We start from the raw sequence: 19,674 nt of genomic DNA on the forward strand, positions 1-19,674 counted from the left end.
CTTGGAAGCATGAAGATGAAAGCCATGCTCAAAGGATCATAGAACAAAAAGATGGATGCTTGGGTCCTGAAACTTGTATGAGTCCTGAACTGCTGACACTGAGGCTCCTTTATGTCAGAAAAATAAACCTCTTATTTTGTTAAATCACCATAACTTGGTTTCTGTTACATGCAGCCCAAAACAGTCCTAATAGATACAATCTTGTATGATATGGTCCCTGCCTACCTCTTCAGCCTTATCTCAAGCAACTCTCCTCCTCATTCACTGTATTATCACCACACTGACTTTCCTTTTACTCTCCAAACACAACCTCTTTTCTGCTTCAGGGTATTTGCACGTGCTGGTCCCTCTGCCTGGAATAATCTTTTCCCACTCTACACCAGCTAACTTCTACTCATTATTTAGGTCTGAGCTTAAGGGACATCTCCTTAGCATGGACTGCCCTGACCACTCTCCCCACCAATCCAATTTAGGTGCTTTCATAACACCTTAAACATTTCTTTCTTACGATGTTTCATAATTTACATATTTTTATTTGTTTACAGGATTTTTTCCTTTCAGTTTAACTTCTGTCTCCCCAACTAGACTCTGAGCTCTATAATATCAGGGACTGTGCTGGTCTTGTCCACTACTAAATACATATCTAGCCCCTATAAAAGTGCTTGCCACATAGATTGATAATAAACGAACAATCTACTGAAATTTTGAGTGCTTTCTGCCATTTTCCCTGCTCTCCTGAAACAGATTTAATCACTCTTCCTTCTATGCTTCCATGGCATATTGATTTGACCTCTATTTTAATTCAATCTTTTTAACAAATGAGGCATGTTTTAAAGGATCTCAAAGTCTTCTCAGAAGAAAAACACAGCAGAGATGAGATCAGGGAAGTCTTTCAGGAGCTGGTAATATCTAGGCAGTATTTTGAAGGCTAAATGAGAATTTTCAGGTAGACAAGGGGAGGAAGGGAAACACAAGCAAAGAATATAGCATGTGAAAATGTCCTGTAGAGTAAAATAGCAGAGGGTGCTCAGAATCACTAAAGCATAAGGTGTAAGGAAGGCATTGGAAGCATAGTGTGAGTAACATTGTTGAGGAGGTACCATCTAACACAATAAACATGGGTTTCTTCATAAGACTGCTCTCATAGCTTTCTTTTTCTTTTTTTAAGGTTGGCCAAAGAATTGTAGAACAAATAGAACCATGATTTATATTTCATAACTTCCATAATCAACTTCATGCATGAACATGTCAGCAACAGTTAGAAAATTACTTTTCTTCAAGATATTAGGATGTGGATGAAGTCCCACATACATGCTCCATGACTCTGCCCAGCTAAGATGCCCTGTTGGCTCCATCTATGGAGGAAATTGTCCAAAATCAAGGCTTGGCGGGATTAGGCAGAGTCAAGACCATGAAGTGCCTATGAGGTCACCATAAGTAGCTTTGATTTAATAGACAATGAATAAACACAGAGGATTTTAATCAGGGGAGAGATTATCCTCAGATTTGAGCCCTAGAAAAGATCATCTTGAAGGAAGTGGATTGGAGGCAAGAAAACCTGTTAGGACTCTATTGCAACACTAAAAGTAACTATGAGAACCTCAGCTAAGACAGTGGAAGTTGAGGATAGAGAGAATAAGATTGGGAAGATAATTCAGAGGCAAAATTGACTGGATTTAATAATTGATTAGGCATGGAGGCCTAAATAGGCAAAACAGGAAGAAATCAAAGATCATTTGGAGGTTTCTATTCTAGAAACTGATCATCATGCCATTTAGTGAGAGAGATAATGTAGAAAGAAGAGTATATTTGGAAGGAGAGATAATTAATTCCATTTGGAACATGTGGTATTTGAGGTACCTCTAGGATATCCAAATGGGGATGTCTAGCAGGTTAGATAGACCCATGGGTCTGTAGCCCTAAGAGCAGCCTGGGTTAGAGATATAGACTTGAGACTCATCAGAGAAGATGACAACCTAAACTAAGGCTTTAAAAGTCAATATAGGGAGAAAAGAATGGCTTTGATAGATGTAATAATTTAGAATCAAAAATACCTGGTCACTGATTGGATAAGGGAATGTGACAAAGAGAGGAGAGTCTAGGACAAACCACAGGTTTGTGGTTTTGGAGGCTGGGTGAGTAATGGTTCCACTGTTACGGACTGAATTGTGCCCTTCCCAGCCACCTAAATTCATATGTTGAAGTCCTAATGCCCATTATTTTTTAATGTGACTGTATTTGGAGATAGGGCCATTAGAGGGGTAATTAAGGAAAAATAAAATCGTACAGATAGGTCCTAATCCAATATAACTGGTGTCCTTATAAGAAGAGGAGATTAGGGCATATACCTGCATAGAAGGGGACATGAGGAACATGTGAACATGAGGAAAGCCATCTACAAGGCAAGGAGAGAGGCCTCAGAAGAAACCAACCCTGATCTTGGACTTCTAGCCTCCAGAGCTGTGAGAATATAAATTTCTGTTGTGTTATGGCAGCCCTAGCAAACTAATTCAGCCACCAAGCAAGATTAAGAACATGGGAAAGAAAGTAGGTTGGGGGCAGGGGTTGTGAAAAGAAGAAGGGTTTGGTGTGGGACATGTTGAGTTTTGAGATTCCTGAGGTCCATCGAGGCAGAGATATTCAAATGGCTTTGAAATTCAAAAGACAGTGGAATTATAGATACAGATTTGGAAATCATTGATATATAGGTGATATTTTAAATTGTGAGAGTGGATGAGATCATCCAAGAAGTGTATATATAGAATGAGAAGATCATCAAAGATAGAACCATAAGGAATATCAACATTAAGGAACAGATTGAGGAAGAGAGCCTAGGAAAGGAAAATAATCAGAGAGAGAGAATGAAGAGAGAAAGAAAACATATAATTAACCTTTTAAATCTTGTTTCTGATTATAATTAGTTGACTACCTATTGATCTCGGTCCTCAAAGAGCTTTAACATAGTGAAGAAGGCACTACCTTATTCATTCCTGAATCTCCTACACCAAGCACAGTGCCTGCAATAAATATTTGTTAGAGCAAATGGAATTGAAATTAGAACTTCATTCCTCCTTTTTTGTTTTGTTTGCTTATTTCTGGAGTGTGCAGTGTGTGTTGCCACTGATATTTTAAGTTCATAGTGAAAAATAATTTCAATGTGTCCTAGGCTTGGTCCCCTTCCAAACCAACCCCCAGGACAATAGTTTTCATTATAACCTTCTGTCTTTGCCATTCTGGATGGAATTCTGTGCACAGAAGTTATATACATATATGGGTATATCTATGTAACAAATTGCAGCACAGGAGCCCCCTGGGCTCCCTCAGGCTCTGGTATGACATATTTGAGCCATATAAATTCAGCTTCTCCTCTGGCATCTGTTAGCCGACTCACTTGCAACTCCACCTCAGCAGTGGTCTCTTAGTCCTCTCAAAGCAGGGAAAGAGTGCTGTGTGCTGAGAGACCATGGCAAAGAATCCTCCAGAGAACTGTGAGGACTGTCACATTCTAAATGTAAGTTGATTCATATTTTTATTCCCTTTTGAGCAGAAGCATGGCTTCACAGATTTATCATATTGCAATATGAACATTAAAAAGTGAAATCAAGTGACTTTGAATTATGGCTTGCAATTTTAAGGGCTATTGTGTATTGTTTTATTCTCTCTGTTCTTTGCTTAGGCAGAAGCTTCTAAATCCAAGAAGATATGTAAATCACTTAAGATTTGTGGACTGGTGTTTGGTATCCTCGCCCTAACTCTAATTGTCTTGTTTTGGGGGAGCAAGCACTTCTGGCCTGAGACACCCAAAAAAGTGAGTAAATGCACATTATTATCCAGTGTTTCTGTTTTGAGTTTGATTGAATTTAATTAGTGATTGACATATATATTACTCTGAAAATGAAAGTCATTAAGTTCTTTTTGTGTATATTTTTTGGTGGTATGAAAAACTCAGTCAAGGTTTGCTCTCTCTTTTTTGCCTAATTATTTTGGTAAAGGAAAAATATGTTTTCTGCATTTTGGTTAGTAATGATAAGATGTAGAATCACCCATTCTTTTATTACGTTTTATAAGGAGTTAAGATTCCTCGCAGAAGCAAAATTTTTACTGTAAGAAAAAATACTTTCCATCTTTCTTTCAATTATCTGGGCAGAAACTGATGGAAAAGTAATTATACTACCACATAAGAAGAAACCATGAGAAATGGGAGCAAAGGATTTTCAGGGATTATGTTTCTGACTTAATGAATCTGCTGTGAGGACAGGCAGCAAACTCCTTTTCAGAAGGAGCAATTCTCATACCTGAATTCATGTTTATTTGTGACTCAAAAAAGAAAACCAAAAAATCTAGAGCTTTTCAGCTTCTTACGAGCCACAGTCGTTGGTGTCCCACTGAAATAGTAATGCTACAAAGTAGAAAAGTGACACCAAGTCATTAATCACAGATATCACGCTTCTGATACTATGGTTATTTGGTGAAGCTTGGCTGCATTGTAGTTGATATTAGTGTACCTTAGTGTTATTGTTACTCCCGGGCTCACACACAGTGGCTAAGTTTAGATGTGACCCAAAGAAAATCATAGTCCCTTCATGCCAACAATTTCCATTTGAAAGAGAATTAATAAATGTACAAGCTATGAACGGTGAAGATGGTTTTCTGGCTTTGCTACATTTTTCTCTCTGCATGTGGGATGTTGTTATTGCTACCATTATTATTAATTTGTTGTCATGGGATGCTCATTTCTATTTGATAACAGACGTAGGAAGGGAAAGGCAAAAATCCAGTAGGGAGGATAAAATACAAGAAGATAATTGGTATGAACCATTAGGAGTCAAAGGAGTGATAGGAGCAGAGAGGAAAGAATATGGATCAATGAGGAAGGAGAGGCAGGGGGTGAGGAAGTGTAGAAAATAGAAAATCAAGTGGACAAGTGTCCAAAAGAAAACAGAGAAGTAAGGCATAGCCACCTTTGGATTCTTCACCTCTGCTACCATACCCACTTTCATTTAGTACTAGAGGCTACCTTATCAAGTTTAAGTCAGAGGGAGAATGAATAGCAAACTTTGTTTACTTGCTTTTTTATTTATACCTTGTTCCAGAAAGGATTTCACGCATCATCCATTGCCTATAGTTAGCCCTTTCTCTTATCTCTCCCACTGCTCTCTGCTTCTGAACTGCTTACTGTTCACATGTCTTTCTAGAGAAGCCACCTATATTCAGACTAGCAAGGTGGGCAAAGTAATTGAGATCAGGAAAGAAACAGCAAATGACTAAGAGTGCCAAGATGCATACCAATCCAATTCTGCTATTACTTAGCTAATTCCCAAGGTAACATGCTGTCCCACAAATTGAATCTTGGATCCTCTTGACAATTACAGATGGGTTAGAGGAGAATAAACCCTTTCATCCTCCATGGCCATAATGTTCTTAGCTGGGTGTAGTAGGTAGCTAGCCCTTCTGACCACCCATACATGTTTGCCTGAACAAGGGGCCAGATGGTTTTTCTAGTTTTATTTTAGCCATTGGAATTGCAAATTCTATTTTGAAAAAGTTTATGTGTTTTTCTAAACTTACAATGCTATTTGTCTCGGTGCAACTATAAATGACTAGGTGGGGACCTTGCTTTTATCTAGTAAGGTGCCAAGCTCACTAACAGAGCCCATGGTCACCTCTGCTTCTGTGTTATATTGTCTTTGATTCTCACTCCAGTTCACTTTTTAATACATTATAAGGAGCAATCCTGTGATTCCTCAAACCAAATGTAAAAATGAGTCACTGCATGCACAGAAGAGGTGAGGTATGCTACCAAATAAAGTTTATCAAGAACCAAATCTCTCAAGAAGTAATCTGTCTTAGGATGTGATTTTTAGCAAAGGGATTCTCAGAAATGAACAAAATCATTACAAAGTAATCTGGTAAAAGACGATAAATAGGTGTCTCCTGGGGCAAGTTTTTCCACCATAAACAAAGGTTGTTTGTTCTCTGTTCCAATGGGGAGTTACAATTTACTGCCTTTGATATTTAAGTCCCGGCCTTCCCCACAAGACCAGGCTGGGTCCATTGCAAACTGAGGAACCAGCTGGAGATGTGGATGCTCCACTAAGCCCACTACCTTTAGTTCCCAGACAAAAAGCCCCAGGGAACATCTGTTGTTTCCAATGGCTAGGGCTGCCAATAAGCCTGCCTCAGAGCTGACTTATGATTGCTGGGAAGTGAAGAGTAGTCAGATTGGTCTTGGAAGAAGATTTGCAGAGGAAAAGGATCCAGGCATCTTGCACAAATTAAAGAGGCTCCCCTAAAGAGTATGGCCTGGCAAGAAACAGCAGTTAGCAGATTAAAACCCAGGCTCTTCTGGACTTTCCTTTACAAGCCTGTGGGACCTGTGGGGACTCTTGGGGCCCTTGGTGGAGAGAACCGGTGATACTGCTGTGCTTATGGATGACAGTGATGTGTTTGGCATCCCGGGACTTTCTCCAAGTTCTTAGCATTTGCTCCTCTAGTCTCCGCCACACATCCTTTTTATTTTGCTTTTGACATCTGTTTATAATTAAGTGTTTATTTAACATTCCACATCTGGTGTTGACATTTCCATGCCAGTAATTTCCCCCCTCCTCCTTCTATTACCTCCCACCTTGGTGGGGATAAAATATCCAGATTCTTTTTTTTTTTTTTTTTTTTTTTGCGGTACGCAGGCCCCTCACTGTTGTGGCCTCCCGCATTGCGGAGCACAGTCTCCGGACGTGCAGGCTCAGCGGCCATGGCTCACTAGCCCAGCCGCTCTGCGGCATGTGGGATCTTCCCCGACCGGGTCACGAACCCATGTCCCCTGCATCGGCAGGCGGACTCTCAACCACTGCGCCACCAGGGAAGCCCTAAAATATCCAGATTCTTGATCTAAAACGGGGGCGGGGAGGAGAGAGAGAGAGAGATGAAAATAAAATGAAACAAGGAAGACTAACTTTCGGAGAGCTGTTGCACTCCCTTACAGGCTACAGATCCCCAACCCACAGCCACATACAGAAGCCACTTGAGCTGAATGAAAGCCGGTCCATCGAGTTCTGTATTCAGCTTTCTCAACCAAGCAGAGGACCTATTCACTCCCAGAGATTTTGAGAGAGCATCACAAGACTTCACTTTCAGGCAGTGACTGCCCAGACATCTTTGAAGCAGATTCCCAAGAGAAACATTCTTGCTTAAAGCTCCCTGTATTACACATTAAACCTGAAACAATCAGAAATCAACTCCCCAGCTAATCCATCCAACATAGAGAAAACAATTCAGAAAAATTCCAGCCTTTAAACCAATAGTTGATAGATGTAACACAGACCTTGTAGCCTATCCCTTCCAATCCTTTGTAGAATGAGGCAGAAGAATAATAAACTAAATTAATGAAATGCTGCCCTTCCTGCCATATATAGGAACCGCCTGGTGACTTTAGGGCTATTTTGAAAGGCTAAGTCCTAAAGCCCACACAGCAATCCACAGTTTCCTGGGAATGTCTCCTCAACTTCTGTATACTACCAGGATGAGATGAGAAGGGGTAGGGTATGTGGGCATCCATCTGGCCTCCCCCTCACCTCAACTGCAGATGACCATTAAAAGAGTTTTATTCAAGACTGCAGGCCCAACAGCACTCTAGGCTGAAAATCTTTTGCTCAGAAAAAGCACTTTCCTGCTAAGTCTGGATCAGGCTTTCCTGTGCCTATTTCTTTAAGTTGGCCAGAGACCAACTTTCTTCACTTATCTTCACTTATCTTTTCACTTATCTTCACTTATCTTTCTTCACAAAGATACAACTTTCTTCCCCGAGTTCCCTGGGCTTTCCTACACAGCAGTTTGATAGGTAAAATGTGGGTCTGGAGAAGCATTTCATCCCCTCAAGGGAAGAGACGGAGATGGAGCTGAAACCTCTTTAGCAGGGGGACTGAGCTTCACCAGATGGTGCCACGTCAGCGTTTTTAAAAAGACTTCATTTTATTTTCCTCTCAAACCATTTCAGGAGCAAAGTCCACCCTTGTCCAGCCACTGTCACGGGTTAGCTCTTGGTCTCGGCTGCCAAGGGGCAGCATCGATTATGTAGAGTAGGACTCCGGCTACTAGGGGCACATTCGTATTCAGTCTCTTCATTCTCCTAAGGCATTTGCTGGGCAACTTACTTGGTACCAGCCAGAAAAAACCTAGGTCTTCAAAGGGAGCTGTCCTTCAGTGGCTGAGAGTGGGATTGGGGCTACTGTAGGGAAAGCGGCCCAGGAAATCAACAGGTAGTAGCAGTCCAACGGTTCAACCTGACAGGTGTTAGCCAAATCTGAACAGAATTGATTTGGTCAAACTACTATATATAAAATAAATAAACAACAAGGACCTACCGTATAGCACAGGGAACTATATTCAATATCTTATAATAACTTATAAGGGAAAATAATCTGAAAAAGAATATATATATTATTATATATTTTATACATATGGATAACTGAATCACTTTGCCGTACACCAGAAACTAATACAACGTTGTAAATCAACTACATTTCAATGTTTTAAAAAATTGATTTTGTCAACTATTCAACATTGCATTTGGCAATGGGTGAGAGATAAAGATGGGAACTGAGCCTCCAGAGACACTTGGTGACTTGTCCAAAGTCACACAGCTTGTAAGTGGCAGAGTTGAGGCTAAGACTAGAACCTGGTCTAGAGACTCTTTTCACTATTCTTCAGCTGCATTTAAGAATAAGGAGTGGTGAGGGTAGTGGGTAGGGAGAAACTTCCAAGCCAGCTTGAGGATCTAGATCAGGGCTTCCCAACCCCCAGCAGGTACTGGTCTGTGGCACCGGGTGGCACAGCAGGAGTTGAATTACCGCCTGGACCATCCTCCCCCCACCCCCGGTCTGTGGAAAAATTGTCTTCCACGAAACCGGTCCCTGGTGCCAAAAAGGTTGGGGACCGCTGTTCGACATGAAAGAAATGGGGTTTTTTTCTTTTTGAAAAAGAGGAATGTCTGTGCTGCCTGTGCCAGCTTTTTTTCAGGACTGAGAACTGGTGACTGAAGATGCAGGAGTCCAACTTTGCATAAGAAACAATGTGTCTGCTCTGTGTTGGTTAAAGAAATACCCAGAGGCCCTTTAATTCCCACAGGCTAGGTTGGTATAATATAATACAATGCATTCCCTTCCTTTCCTTCCAGCCTAACACCTGCTAGCCAGCTCTTCTGAGCATGTATTTCACCTTTGGAGAGTGTACCTCATAAACAGACAGTAAGAAATGAAGGTGGAGAGAAGAACATCTAGATTAATCATAGGCTTCAAAAAACAAACCTAAGCCAAATGTCCTCAAATCCCTTTCAGGACAAGCTAAAGCTACCTGCCCCGAAACAGATCCATCACACTGAGGTCTCAGGCAGCTTTACTTTTTATAAAAATCTTTCTTTTTTGATCTCAGAGATGGTCACAAATTGAGGCCAGAAAACACAGCAAACTGTGAAAGGAGGATGTTAGGGCTCATTTGCTGCCTGAGTGGAGAATTTAACTGGACTGAGGAAAGAATTCCTGAGCAGGGAAGAGAAATGAGTTTGTGTTCTCTCCACGTTTTGTCAGTGTGGTCTTCTTACATCCCTAACTCCTTGGGGTTCACCACGTATCTATCTCGTTTTACTTCTGAGTCATATTCCACCCATTGGTTTACCTGTCCAACGCCAGTGTTCTGGACCTTCATAGTTGAGACCACCCTTATGTGTGGATGGAGTGGGAACCCATTTGAGCGCTGCTGCAAAGATGCCCTTGCCCTTAATATATCTCTTATTCCTGGTGCCATTGTGCTTAAAAACCACCATTAGTAATTCATTCCTTTGAGTTAAGTATTGCACTCATTTTTTTTTAACAGACAAACACCCATCACTAATACCTTAGTGTGTTTTTTTTAACAGACAAACACCCATCACTAATACCTTAGTGTGAGATCAGTTGTCAGATTGATTTCTTCTTTGATATAAGGTACCTGAAGCACCATGAGATTCCTAGATGTCTAGATAGGAGACAGAGGAATAGAGGGAGATGGAAAGAGGAGGAAGGGCTACGAAGGTACAGAGGTCAGGATATAAAAAGAACAGAAAAGGGAAGCTAGAAGCACCAAAGATTAACTTGCCCTAATGTGCCGGTTTGGTGGAAGTGTACTTCTCATCATACTCTGTCCTTCCTGGAATACAGCTGAGCTGGAGGCAGTCTGAGATGAACTACTGGGAGCCCACTCACACTTCTCACAGACCGGTCATCCTTCTCTGCTTTAGTTTGCACCTGGAGGGGACAAAACCATTTATTCCCTCATCTCCAGAAAGACCCTCAGCCCCTGAGCCAATGAGCTTAGTAGACAGAAAGGTACTTCTGAAGCCAAAGGCATGAGTTCAGTCTTCATATGGGCCAGTGAAGCTTGCATAGCCATTACCCAGGCAATGTGCTCCACAGGGACCCGGATGAGACAGTATGTCTGGATTTGCTCAAACCCATCCCTAAGCAGTCCAAAGTGGGCCACCAGCATCATCTTCCTAGACAAAGGACAGTCTGTTCCAAAAGGGCACCTTTGATAGTGAATTCCATCTGAGTGAATATATAGCTCCCTACCCCCCCACCCAGATTTTACATATAAATGAAGTCATTCTGAGCCCACTACCATTACAAACAGAAAGGCAACATGCTAGTGAATGAATACAATCAGAATGGACCCCTCCTCCCCTACCAAAAAAAAAAAAACCTCTTTGAAAGAATGCTGAAAATAATCAAGATCTGCTGAGCTTGGCAGTTTCCAATAGTTTTCATCTAGCAAGGTGTCCAAGTGAAGTGCATTGCCAACAGTGCAGGAAAACTCATTCCACAGAAGTACACTGAAATCCTAAATGTCACCAGTATGGTTCCATAGTCTTCTACCAATGATTGAAAATACAGCCTGTATTTTCCCTTTTGCCCAGGTAGGCAGTGTTCCAACTTCCCCTAGTCTCCAACCTCATTTTTCCGTGCAATAATCCATCAGTTGTGCTACTGATGAAACAAACACCCCACCCCACCCCCGATGACTAGTGGTGTGGACATTTGTCTCAACAATGGATAGTATTTCTAAAGAAATTCCCCCCTGTTGGGAGGATCTGACAAGGCTGGATCTGAAGTAGATGCCTCTCTCCTCTACTTAGGTCAGGCCCACTGAGAGCTCAATTTGTTGCCATAGGTAGAAGTTTCTCAAGCTGGCTGCAGAGCTGGAACTGAGGACAAATTTATAACTAGAAGCAAATAGCAAGTCTAAAGGAATTTTCTACCTGTCACAAAGCAGGCCAGACTAGCTGTGTTAACTCTGCAGTTGCTGGAAAGTTCTAAATACTGTTTTCCTTCCCCTTTTAAAATATGGTCTCTTAAAAGACCTTGCCAATGCTCAAAACCTCTCTTTAGGAAGATGAGAATTTGCCATTGATGGGGAAAATGTGTTCAATATATACTTCAGCTCTAACCATGTCCAAGGCACTGTAGGGCAGCAAAAAGGTAAATGACATTGTCTCTTGTTTTCCTATTCAGCGACTACATCAACTTTTCACACTTGAAGTAATATTGCTTCTACAAACCCTTCCAATTTGTTTTTCTACTTGAGGTGGGGAAAATTTGACCAGGTTATACTAACATTCAGTCACAGATACCGGCAGACATTAAAAAACAACCCAACCCAGCACAAGCAATACAAGACTGCCACTGGGAACAGTATTATTAGAAAGCAACAATGGCCCTGTAGATGACTTGCTTTTTCAGGTTTTTACTTTACCAAATGTTTTTCATAAGGAAAAATGAGAATGAAAAAACTCGATAGCCAAAGGCCTCCTAACAACAGGGATAAGATAGGCTTCCACATGGCACCATCAAGTCTGGCCTGGTTTGTGACAGGTAACAAATTCCTTTAGGTTACTTATTTGCTTCTAGCTATAAACATGTCCTCAGTTATAAGTAATGGGCTTATTAATAGACTGGGATACTCTATGGGACTGGTCCTTTTGGCCCTTAGCAAAATTGTCTCTTTTAGAGGGTAGGAGAGAGTCTGGGGTTTTGTTTCAACCACTCAAGAGCAACCTGATATGCAGCTTTGCCAAGGCGATCTTCTTGGGAGACTCCATATTACATAGTGCATATTACAATTCACAGCTGTTGAATTCTATATGCAGGAGAATCTGGAGAACTTGAAGTCAGCTGAATCGGGTTTGGAAAAGAAAAATCAGGAATCAACTGAATGAATTTGGTTAGCCCATAACAGAAAAGGTTAGGGGAAGGCAGTAAATGTTTCCTGGAGCTTAAAGGACAAAAGGAAGCCATTGAGGTCAGAGTAAGACGATTATCTAATGTTCACCAAGGAGAATGGTCTTCAGAGTTTTCAGAGTCTAAAAAGTACAGATCCGAGACTGTTGAGACAATATTAAATGCCTGGATGGATAAGATAAAGAGCAATGCCTAAGCATTCTAAATCTGTTCAAATCTCTTTCTCAGTCCTAGTGAATTTCACAGCGAGTAAGTGGGTGACTAGTGCGTACTTAGAAAGGGAAGTGGTAGCTTAAAGAAGCAGTATAGGTTTTTGGTGATTCCTCTGCTTACCACAAGTGGAAAACACCTTACAGGCTGCTTGCAAAATATCATTTGCTATTTATTCAAGGCTGCCAAGAAAACTGTTGGAATTGTTAGTAATTAGTTCAGCAACTTGGCTTGAATACAAAATACTGGCTCTGAAGGGATCCCCATATCAGCTCCAGTGCCAAGAAACACCTCACTTTAATCTCGAGTCTCAGAGAATTCCCAACGGCAAGCTGCTGAGATGGCACCTCTCTGCAAAGGCTCTGGAAAAAGAAGGTGCCCCAGATATTACCCAATTAAAGTGTCTTATGAAGGGACATACTGAGTATCTTAGAGCTTGTTTTCCTCTGTTCTCCCAGACATATGACATGGAGCACACTTTCTACAGCAACGGAGAGAAGAAGAAGATTTACATGGAAATTGATCCCGTGACCAGAACTGAAATATTCAGAAGTGGAAATGGCACTGATGAAACATTGGAAGTGCATGACTTTAAAAATGTAAGTTGGATCTTTTCCCCCTAAAGCTTCCCACTTAAAATATTAGAACATTTGAGTCAAGTTAAAAATAGCCTGTAGCCTCCATTTAATTTATAAGACAAAGCTTTCCCTTTGAATTCAAATTTTGCCAGCCTGGGGCCCTGACAAACCATGAAACTCATTAATTGTGGCTATTTCAGGAAGTTTTGTTATTTTTTGTCTGTTTTATAGGGATACACTGGCATTTACTTTGTAGGTCTTCAAAAATGCTTCATCAAAACTCAGATTAAAGTGATTCCTGAATTTTCTGAACCAGAGGAAGAAATAGATGAGGTATGTAAGAAAAATAATAGTAATAGTAAAAGCCATAATTTATGGGGGCTAACTCTGTGTCAGACATTGGACTAAATGCTTTACCCTCATTTGATTCTCACAACAACCCTATAGACAGGTACTATTATCATCCCCATTTTCAGATGCAGACCAAAAAGTGACTTGTCCAAGGTTACACAGCTAGTGCAGAGCAGACTGGGATCTTGAACTCAGGCCTTTCAACAAACCTAAAGTTCATGCTTTTAAGTCCAACGCTGTACTTTTATACCCAGGTAACCATTATGTACATTTGCTTCCAAACCAAAGATTTCTGATAAAAGGGGTGAGCCGGAGGAACAAAACCAATCCTGCCAAAGATAAAGTCCTGAAAAAAAGTCCCAAGGCCACCTGGATCCTTGCCACTTTTGTCACACTGTGACATTCACCTATTCTAAAGATTTTAATTCAACACTACTATATATAAAATAGATGACCAACAAGGACCTACTGTATAGCACAGGGAACTCTACTCAATATCTTGTAATAACCTATAGGGAAAAAGAATCTGAAAAAGAAAAAATATATATACATATATATATTTATATATAAAATATAACTGAATCACTTTGCTGTATACCTGAAACGAACACAACATTGTAAATCAACTATACTTCAATAAAAAATTAAAAAATTAAAAAAGATTTCAGTTCATTCACCTTACCATTTTATGCTGGGCTGCTAATAGAATAATCCACCTTTAACATATCACTAGGAAAGACAAAAGTAAGGAAGGTGAGAACTACAGTATAATACAAATTCTCTGAAAGCACACTCCCAGGCCATGGTGAGGTAACCTAGGGCAGCGGTCCGCAACATTTTTGGCACCAGGGACTGGTTTCATGGAAGACAATTTTTCCACGGACTGGGGACAGGGCATGGTTCAGGCGGTAATGCGAGCGATGGGGAGCCATGGGGAGCAGCAGATGAAGCTTCACTCGCTTGCCCGCTGCTCACCTCCTGCTGTGCAGCCAGGTTCCTAACAGGCCCAGGGGTTGGGGACCCCTGACCTAGGGCACCAATGCAATTGCTGAATGGCCGCTATAGGCCTGGTGGGAGATGGAGGATTATTGCCTAAAATACAGCCATCGGTAAGGCCTAGGAGACTTAATTTTTCCCTGAATATCCTGACTGTAATTATGGTATGCTGCTATCTATGACAGCCTACCTCCACTGTAGCCAGAAGAAACAAATATTGGGTTGGGTTGATTTGTTTTAGTGTTTAACTGGCAAATCTAAACTGAGATTATGCCAATGGCACAGTGGCCACTCTATATACTGTAAATACCTCTTTCATTTTCTTCTGTCTCTCCCAGGTTCTTTTTCACTTTTCTCCTGCCCAACTCTCTCCATGTTAATTTTCATCTACCCATTTATCTTTTTCTTTTACTTTTCTTATTTTGGGGGGTGAGGTGGTGTGGGGATCACTTTTTTCTTTCCATTACCCAAGTCTCGGGGTTGTCACTGGCTCCCACAGACATGATATTAGTCTCCTCATGTCCAGAGAAGTTACAGACCCTGGTTCCTAGAATTTCTAAGAAAAAGAAGATTTCCCCCAAAGACGATGCTCTGCTCCCAAGGTCTATGGCAAGTGAAAAGTTTTGGAGATTTTTTTTTAATAAGCCTAATTTGGATGCATCTGAGGAAGAGAACAACTTCCAGGATATTAGGGGCAAAAGTAAGATGAAAGGAGAATCAAGAAGATAAAAAGCTATTATACCCAATATCATATGCTGCTTTTTACAGAAAATAATGTAAGCGTTTGAGTAGGGCCAGCCAGCAATACTTCCCAAACTGATACAACAAGATTTATTTTTCTGAAAAAGTTAAAGGCTGGGACTTCCGTGGTAGTCCAGTGGTTAAGACTCCGTGCTTCCACTGCAGGGAGACTAAGATCCCACATGCAGCATGGCAAAAAAAAAAAAAAAAAAAAAAAAAAACGTTAAACGCAAAGGCCCATAATGTCTCATTTTGGCCCAATTTATTCTTCAGTTAATATTGTCAGGTTGTCTAAATACCACAAGTATTCATCTCATGATAGTGAAATTGCTTTATCTTCAAGAAAATCCTATTTTTTTTTATTCAGGCTACAGATTTTTTTTATGAGACAAATTTGTGGTCCTGAATGACAAAAACCCTCTTATTCTGCACTTCCCTCACCACTGTATCCATACTTTGTACATGTTAAAGATGCAGAGCAGGTATATAAATAGCCCTGGTTTTGCTAACAAAGCTAGTCAACGTACAAACCTCATTTTATACAGTCCCTTTCAATGCATCCCAAGTCTTTACAGACTCAAGGGCAAAGGAGCTAAGATGAGACTTTTAAGTGACTAGGAGAAAAATTATACAAAGCCATATTTCAAAGAATAAAAACACTGAAATCATAAAGCTAGAAAGAAACAAAAGAGAAAAGGAAAAACCTTATTAAGAGTAGGGGAAAAAAATGTCAAAGCCCAGGAGACAAATGATTAAGAGCTAGGTACACAAGACAACTACTTCCAACACTAGAAACAGAAGAGAAGGGGGCATTCTTGACAATATAAGAGAGGCTGCCTAAACAAAAAACATCCTGTGAGACAAATTCTAAGCTTCTAGAATGAAAGGAGTAAAATAGTAGTAAGGCCAGTGAAGTCACAAGTTAGACCTGACTTTGAAACAAAGTATCTTTGGTACTACAACTATACCATTAACACACAGTCTTGTAAAACCAAAATATTAGGTTCTGTTGCTACTTAAGTGATTTCACCAATTTGGATTATAGGAGTGTTTTTCAGCTTGAGATCAAATTCAGCTTGCAATCCTAGTCGTAAACCTAAAACAAGGCGGGCACTCACAACATCCATTTAAAAGAAAGAAAACAAATGTAAATCACTCAGGGTTCCAGAAGCCCCAATTAAAACATACATGGCCCAGTGGGAGGCCCAGAAAATGACAGAAAGCCTTCCTGACTTTAAGGGAAATGGTAGCCGAGAAGGCTCCTGTTTCAGTGAGCAGCCCTACTGTTAGATGGGAGAGGGAGGGACCAGTTGTTAACTCTCCCAAGGGCACCTACTTCACTGGGAGCTCTGGGACTGGAATTATTATTCAGACTCGAAATATGGTATTTTCCAGGATCCCATAATGTCTCACTCATTTTATTAATTTCTCTGCCTATCCCCACCCTGAACTACTTTCTTCTCTCAGAATGAAGAAATTACCACAACTTTCTTTGAACAGTCAGTGATTTGGGTCCCAGCAGAAAAGCCTATTGAAAACCGAGACTTTCTCAAAAATTCCAAAATTCTGGAGATTTGTGATAACGTGACCATGTATTGGATCAATCCCACTCTAATAGCAGGTATGGCCTCCTTCTCCTCCTCCTCCTCTGTTTTCCAAAGTCAGTAACATTTCCAGCATTCAGAGACTACACTTCTAGGAAAACAAATGATCAGCTTATATCTTCTTACATGAAACTGTATATGCTGACTGCCAGTGAGGAGGGAATTTTTCACAGCCAAGTTATAAATCAGATAAATTAATGCTGACAGGCTTTTAAATATCCCAGCAAAGGTAACGCCACCTTAATGTGAGTAGTGATAGTGAAAAGCTAATCTGTCTCTCTCTGCACATCTATATTCATTGCAGTCGGGCTACCAGACTATGGCTCAAACCACTGTGTACCCAACCCAAGAACAGAGGAGAGAAGAGCCAAAACAATGCTCTGTTGTCTCAAGAAGGATTTTCTATGTCAAATGGTGGCATCCTCCCCGGATGATAGGACAGTCACTGCAATACAAATTTCTTTGTGGCTATTTTAGGAACCAGTATAAAAGTAATTGGGTGCGAAAGGTCCAGAGTAAAAGACTCCAGCTCTCAACTTCCAGTCAGCCCATAGAGAGGGCAAAGTCCCTGGACATCTTATTCTGCCCACCTAGTATAGAATTTGGCCTCCCTCATTCTGGACAGCATAGATTACTACATTTCCCAAGAGAGAATGCTCTAACCAATGCGGGCATCTATTGGTACTCTTTGGCCTTTAAAAAAGGCAACTAGGGACTTCACTGGTGGTGCAGTGGTTAAGAATCCGCCTGACAATGCAGGGGACACGGGTTCGATCCCTGGTCCGGGAAGATCCCACATGCCACAGAGCAACTAAGCCCGCGAGCCACAGCTACTGAGCCCTAGTGCTGCAACTACTGAAGCTCATGCGCCTAGAGCCCGTGCTCCTCAACAAGAGAAGCCACCGCAATGAGAAGCCCACGCACTGCAAGGAAGAGTAGCCCCCGCTCCCCACAACTAGAGAAAGCCCACTCGCAGCAACAAAGACACAACCAGCAAAAATAAAGCAACTAAGTGCAATTACTACAACTTCTGCTTCAACATTCTTCTCCTAAAGGACGTTAGTGGAAATCATGATGAAATCTGAATAAAGTCTGTAGTTTAGTTAATTGTATTGTACCAATGCTAATTTCTTAGTTTTGATCATTGTACTGTGGTTACGTAAGATGCTAACATTAGGGGAAATTGGGTGAAAGGTATACAGAAACTCTGTACTATCTTTGCAACTCTTCTGTAAATCTAAGATAATTTCTAAATACCAAGTTTAAAATTTTTTAAGACAGGAAAGAGAAGGGATGAGGAAGGAGGACAGAGGGCACTGAATCAAACCAGGCAACCAAAAACATATTTACTGAGCACCTGCCGTGGGTAAAATCATTGTAGGAGACACCAAAGTCCCCTGCCCTCAGTTTTTAATTTAATATGCTAATAAGGCAAAGCAGTAAGTGATGCCAAATGAGCAAAGAAGTCTATGTACATGGGAAAGGTCAAATTTCTTTTGGAAGATCTCCGTAAGATATCAGCTGCAGGAGCTTGGAAAAGTGGTTCATTCATGCCTAAATGATGGCAGTGAGAAGACACAATGAAAATCTCTATCCCCAAATGCTAGTTCCCCAAGCAAAGCAGTTGTGTCACAACTTTGTGTTTATTACCTTAGTTTCAGAGTTACAAGACTTTGAGGAGGATGGTGAAGACCTTCACTTTCCTACCAATGAAAAAAAAGGCATTGAACAAAATGAGCAGTGGGTGGTCCCTCAAGTGAAGGTGAAGACCCGTCACACCAGACAAGCAGCAAGTGAGGAAGAACTCCCAATCAATGACTATGTGAGTTCTGTTCACGTTTTTCTTGTTAGGGGAAAAACAAAGAGCCTTCACAAAACTCACTACCCCTCAGATCAAAGTCACTGAAAGGATAATGGTCATTGTTTTAAGAAAAAAATATTTAAGAAGCTTGGAATCCCTAGAAGACTCATTCAAAATCAATCTTGTCAATCTCCTGTAATATACAATAATGGAAAGGAATATGAAAAAGAATATATGTATAACTGAATCACTTTGCTGTATAGCAAAAATTAACACAACATTGTAAATCAACTATACCTCAATAAAGTTGTTCTAAAATTTTGTTAATTAAAAAAAATAAAATCAATCTTGATCTAATCCATTGATATATCTCCAAGACCAGGCTCAGGAACTTAATTGCTCACCAGTCCCCAACTCCTATAGTCTTATACTCCTCCCCTGCTTGGCAGACCTCTTCCTAGTGAACCTGCCCCCTCCAACACTGGCTTCTTCTTCTTTCAGACTGAAAATGGAATAGAATTCGACCCCATGCTGGATGAGAGAGGTTATTGTTGTATTTACTGCCGTCGAGGCAACCGCTACTGCCGCCGCGTCTGTGAACCTTTACTAGGTTACTACCCGTATCCATACTGCTACCAAGGAGGGCGGGTTATCTGTCGTGTCATCATGCCTTGCAACTGGTGGGTGGCCCGCATGCTGGGGAGGGTTTAATAGCAAGTCTGAGCTCAAGTGCTTAAACTTCTGGCAGCCAACATATAATAAATGCATGCTATTCAATGAATTTCTGCCTATGAGGCTTTTGGCTCCTGGTAGCCAGCACTCCGGAATTACTTGTAGGTAATTCTTCTCTTCATGTTCTAATAAACTTCTACATCATCATTAATGGCCTGATTGCTGCTGAACACACTGGGTGAGTGTTTGTTAAGAATATTCCCTACAACTGAAATGGAGCAGATCCGTCTCACATGGAAGACAACAATAAAAACTTGCATTTCATCAGGTTTGGGGAGTAGGAAAGGGCAAAGCGTAAGGATTCTCAAATACTGTATTTTACTAGGCTGTATTGAGAAAGTGGAAATAGGGGCTGATGACAAAATGACCCCATAACTGATGCATAAAAAAAATGT

General features: G+C 40.9%; 1 protein-coding gene across 1 annotated transcript; it reads left to right on the plus strand.

The window, feature by feature from the left end:
* Positions 1-3,237: 3,237 nt before the first annotated feature.
* TNMD (tenomodulin) lies at positions 3,238-19,427 on the plus strand. Its single transcript, XM_027086133.1, has 7 exons — positions 3,238-3,511; positions 3,677-3,808; positions 12,935-13,075; positions 13,286-13,387; positions 16,610-16,763; positions 18,402-18,568; positions 19,049-19,427. The coding sequence occupies exons 1-7, from the start codon at positions 3,464-3,466 to the stop codon at positions 19,256-19,258; spliced, it is 954 nt and encodes a 317-aa protein (XP_026941934.1). The 5' UTR covers positions 3,238-3,463; the 3' UTR covers positions 19,259-19,427.
* The last annotated feature ends 247 nt before the right edge of the window (positions 19,428-19,674 follow it).

The sequence above is a fragment of the Aethalodelphis obliquidens genome, unplaced genomic scaffold (assembly GCF_003676395.1).
Source record: "Aethalodelphis obliquidens isolate GAN/ISIS:26980383/991018 unplaced genomic scaffold, ASM367639v1 scaffold54, whole genome shotgun sequence".
Taxonomy (NCBI): Eukaryota; Metazoa; Chordata; class Mammalia; order Artiodactyla; family Delphinidae; genus Aethalodelphis; species Aethalodelphis obliquidens.

Coding starts and splice junctions, on each gene's coding strand:
- TNMD (XM_027086133.1), top strand. CDS start 3,464: ATGGCAAAGAATCCTCCAGAGAACTGTGAGGACTGTCACATTCTAAAT. Junction 3,809..12,934: donor GGCCTGAGACACCCAAAAAA/GTGAGTAAATGC, acceptor CTGTTCTCCCAG/ACATATGACATGGAGCACAC. Junction 16,764..18,401: donor CAATCCCACTCTAATAGCAG/GTATGGCCTCCT, acceptor TTATTACCTTAG/TTTCAGAGTTACAAGACTTT.